Consider the following 4,412-nt stretch of genomic DNA (forward strand, 5'->3'; position numbering starts at 1 on the left):
ACAAAGCGAGGTTTATTTATATAGCGCAATTCATACACACTGATAAGTCAAAGTGCTTTACAAATGAGCAGATAGTGGAATATAGAAAATAGAGATTTAAAAAGGTAAATGCATTCTAAAAGAAAACAGAAAAACACAAGAGATTAAAAAATGAAATGAAATGAATGAAAAGTAGAGTGTATTCGATCAGTTAACAAACCGTATCAGAGAACATTTGGGGCTTAAGTCTAAATGTGAAACTGGCTACAGTAAAGGCACCTTTGCTGTCATCAGGAAGTTGGTTCCAGAGCTGAGTAGCATAGCAACTAAAAGCTGCTTGACTATGACTGGTTCTGACAGTAGGTAGCTATTACCATCAGATTTGTCTCCAGTGATCTGAGAGGTCTAGCAGGAGTGTACAGCTGAAACGTATCTGAGGGGTAATTTGGTCCTGTCCCATTTAGTGATTTATTAACAGGCAGCAGTGCTTTAAAAGTATTGGAGTAATGTGGTCAGTTCTTTTCATTTTTGTAAGAACTCTGGCAGCTGCATTTGTACAAGCTGAAGCTGTTTGATGGTCTTTTAGGAAGGCCTGTGAAAAGACCATTGCAGTCGTCAACCATGCTGGAGATAAAGGCACTAAGGTTTTTTTTTTTAACAATATCCTTTGCTTTTAAGTCCTTTTGTGTCAAAATGAATAGCAATCCTTGGTCTCTACTCCTTTTTCCCAAGGTAATACTGTTCTTTGTAAAGGTCCTTTGCACCAACATGGACAATAATGCATTTGATAGTTTTAGGTTTTTGACACTATTTCTGAAACTCTGTTTTTGTGCGCGTCAGAGACGGCTGCATTTGGTTGGCAGCATGTAATGGGCACTTCTCCATTTACGTGCCCAACAACAGAGTCATCAAGAACGAGGGCTGTGGGTTGAACAGGTGTTAAGAGCCGCTTCCGTGGGTGCCTGCCTTTCCGGTGTTTTGGGTTGATCACTTTCTACTTTTCAGTCTCTTCCCAGGGAAATGACTCTCCCAAGTTCCTGAGGCCTCTGTTCTGTGATGCAGCCTTAGGCACTGAGGGGTTCCCCCGGGACGATGATAGGGGCTGAGGCGTTCCCCCGGGACGATGATGAGCACTGCTGTAGTTTGCAGATCTGGCTATAGTGCTGTTATGATACCAGTGGTTCACCGGTCTGGCTACATCTGAGTTTACACCACTTCGCTGGGCCCTATCATCCGCTCGCATGGTTTTTCCTACCATTGCTATGCCGATGATACTCAACTGTTTCTGTCTTTCCCTCCTGAGGACACCACTGTCTCGGCGCGGATCTCGGACTGTCTTGCTGATATATCCACATGGATGAAAAACCACCACCTTCAGCTGAACCTGGCCAAAACGGAACTGATGGTCTTTCCAGCCAAACAGGCCATCCACCACAACATCAGCATCAATATTGACTCCTTGTCTCTTGTTCCATCCAAAACAGCAAGAAACCTCGGGGTCATTATTGATGACCAACTGACTTTCACGGACCACATTGCCTCTGTCTCTAGGTCCTGCCGCTTTGCGCTATTCAACATCCGCAAAATCAGGCCGTACCTAACCCAGTATGCCACCCAGCTGCTGGTGCAAACCTTGGTGAATTCCCGCCTTGATTACTGCAACGCCCTCCTAACGGGCCTGCCGGCTTGTGTGGTGAAACCACTACAAATGATCCAGAACGCGGCGGCGCGTCTGGTGTTCAACCAACCGAAGAGGGCACACGTCACCCCGCTACTCATTGACCTCCACTGGCTGCCTGTAGCTGCTCGCATTAAGTTCAAGTCACTTATGCTTGCCTACAGAGTGCTTGATGGTTCTGCTCCCACCTACCCAAATGCTCTTGTAAGGGCAAATGTTACACCCAGGATGCTGCGCTCTTCTAGTGAGCGTCGTTTGGCACTGCCGTCTGTGCAAGTACGGCAGTCCAGACTATTCTCATTTGTAGTTCCACGTTGGTGGAATGAATTACCCAGCACTACCAGAGCAGGGGCATCCCTCTCTACCTTTAAGAAGCTTTTGAAGACCCAACTCTTCAGAGAGCACTTCCCGTCCTAACTGGCACTTCGACTAGTGCGTAACTTGCAATTACAGCAGTTACATTTCTGCACTTCTTTTTTCCTTTTTATTTCATTTTGTTATATTTCTTATGTAAAGTAGTATTTATTTATTGTTACACCAGGTTCTATTGCTCGTAGCTTGACTATTCTCTCCCTTGTACGTCGCTTTGGACAAAAGCGTCTGCTAAATGACTAAATGTAATGTAAATGTACTCAATTATTCACCTTTTAGCATTTTGGTTTTTGGGTCTATATTCACATTTACATTAAGTCATTTAGCAGACGCTTTTGTCCAAAGCGACACACAAGGGGAACAGTCAAGCTAAGAGCAATAAAAACCTGGTGTAACAATAAATACTACTTTACATAAGAAAATAGAAAAAACGACATAGAAAGACAAATGAAGTGCAAGTTAAGCACTAGTCAAGGTGCCAGTTTAGGGTCTGGCACCTTGCCCGTGCCGTTAGTTAGACGCATTCAGCTGCTCCATCGGCGGTGATATCAGCCTGTAGGGGGGGGCATTCCCTGCATTACCCGACAGAACTGTTGCTGTTCTCACTTTGTGGGGATGCATGCATCTCATAACTCATGCCTCTTTGATGAAATGACATTGATATTTGGTTCCAAAACGGTGGTCATCTATGGTAGCTCAGTGCTCTTTCCACAGCGGCTGAATCTTCGGGTGAATGAACGCATTTTGTTTGGTTCTAGCTTGAAGGTGACTCGCTCTGAAGTTGTTGCCAGTTGACTTTGCTGACTCCCGTTAAGTTGTCTTATTTTAAAACGAACCACTTTAAGTTTAATGTCAATATGTGCCAGTTTCACCAACGTTGTTAACTAATTGTATGACAACGAAAATGAAATAATCTAGAAAGAATGGAGAGGACAGAAAAAGGAACGGTCAAGAAGGAGCGGTGTGAAAGGTCAAGAAGGAGCGGTGTGAAACGCATCAAACTCGCCTGAGAGCAGGAAGCAGGAAGCTACACAGGCATCATAAGGATGGTACAGAAATAGCACAACATAGCTGCTGTATATGTATGAGGGTATCTGTATGAAAACACTGATGCATATGTATGTGTTTGTGTGTGTGTGTGTACGTGTGTGTGTACGTGCGAGCATACGTGCGTGTGGGTTAGAGAGGGAGAAAGAGAATGTGTGTGTGTTTGTGTGTGCGTGTGTGTGCATTTGTGCATGTGGGTTAGAGAAGGAGAAAGAGAATGTGTGTGTGCGTGTATGTGTATGTGGGTTAAAGAGAGAGAGAGAATGTGTGTGTGTGTGGGGGGGGGGGAGGGGGTTAGAGAGAGAGAGAGAGAGAGAGAGAGAGAGAGAATGTGTTTGTGTGGATGTACACCTGAGCTCACCCTGGGTCTCTGCTTGTGGAGGACGTTGGTGGCCCTCTCCTTGGTCACTGCCAGCTGCAGCCACACGGGGCAGGTCTTTATGAGCTTCTCCAGGATGCTGATGGAGGGGAAGGGGGGGAGAGTGGCGGTCGAGGCGGAAGCACTTCCTGTGCTGCTGGAGGTGGAGCCGGAGGAGCTGAGGGCCGCAGACGAGCTCGCCGGCTGAGTGGAGTGTGACCCGCCGGGGGGTCGGGAGCTGAGGGCCGCAGACGAGCTCGCCGGCTGGGTGGAGTGTGACCCGCCGGGGGGTCTGGAGCTGAGGGCCGCAGACGAGCTCGCCGGCTGAGTGGAGTGTGACCCGCCGGGGGGTCGGGAGATGGAGGGCAGCGGGGGTCGGGGGAGGGGCGGGGAGGAGACTTTGGAGGTGAGGGGCGGCGGGGGCCTGGGCTGGGGTGCAGCTGAGGTCTTGGGCTGGGGTGCGGCCGAGGGTTTGGCAGGGCCGACGGCAGGTGAGCCGGGAGCGGAGGCGTGTAGGGCTTGGGGAGGTGAGGAGGAGCCGCTGGTCTGGGGACGGCAGGGGCGGGAGGTTTGTGAGGAGACTGGGGAGCCTCGGTGGGTGTTGAAGAGGGTTTAGAGGAGGAGGAGGAGGAGGAGGAGGAGGAGGAGGCTGGGAGCGGGGACGAGAGGGATTTGAGGAGAGAGATGGGAGCGGGGCTGGAAGGGGATTTGGGGACAGAGATGGGAGCGGGGGTGGAGAGGGAGGTGCGGCGGAGGGGAGAAGGGGGAGGTCCGGGTGCTGGGGCCACAGGGCAGAGGAGCATCAGGGGGGCAGTGTTGGGTGCAGCCTCTGTGGGAGTGGGGGTGCTGGGGCTTTCTCCGAGGCTGACCGGAGAGAAGGGATCCACCGTCACCCTGGGAGACGAGATGAGAGAGAAGGCTCTTACATGCTCCTCTAGCAACAACATGCTAGCCTTAAGCTAACGACGTCCCCCTGCT

The 4,412-nt window shown here is 49.9% G+C and overlaps 1 protein-coding gene across 1 annotated transcript in view; it reads right to left on the reverse strand.

The window, feature by feature from the left end:
* The window catches only part of rin3 (Ras and Rab interactor 3), a gene marked incomplete at its 5' end in the record, with an annotated part of 21,797 nt that extends 17,751 nt beyond the window's left edge, over positions 1–4,046 (reverse strand). Inside the window, one exon of the mRNA XM_031580471.2 lies at positions 3,438–4,046. Coding sequence (XP_031436331.2) covers positions 3,438–4,046 — 609 coding nt within the window. The remainder of the gene's footprint in view (positions 1–3,437) is intronic.
* Positions 4,047–4,412: the final 366 nt, after the last annotated feature.

The sequence above is a fragment of the Clupea harengus genome, chromosome 14, assembly GCF_900700415.2.
Source record: "Clupea harengus chromosome 14, Ch_v2.0.2, whole genome shotgun sequence".
Taxonomy (NCBI): domain Eukaryota; kingdom Metazoa; phylum Chordata; class Actinopteri; order Clupeiformes; family Clupeidae; genus Clupea; species Clupea harengus.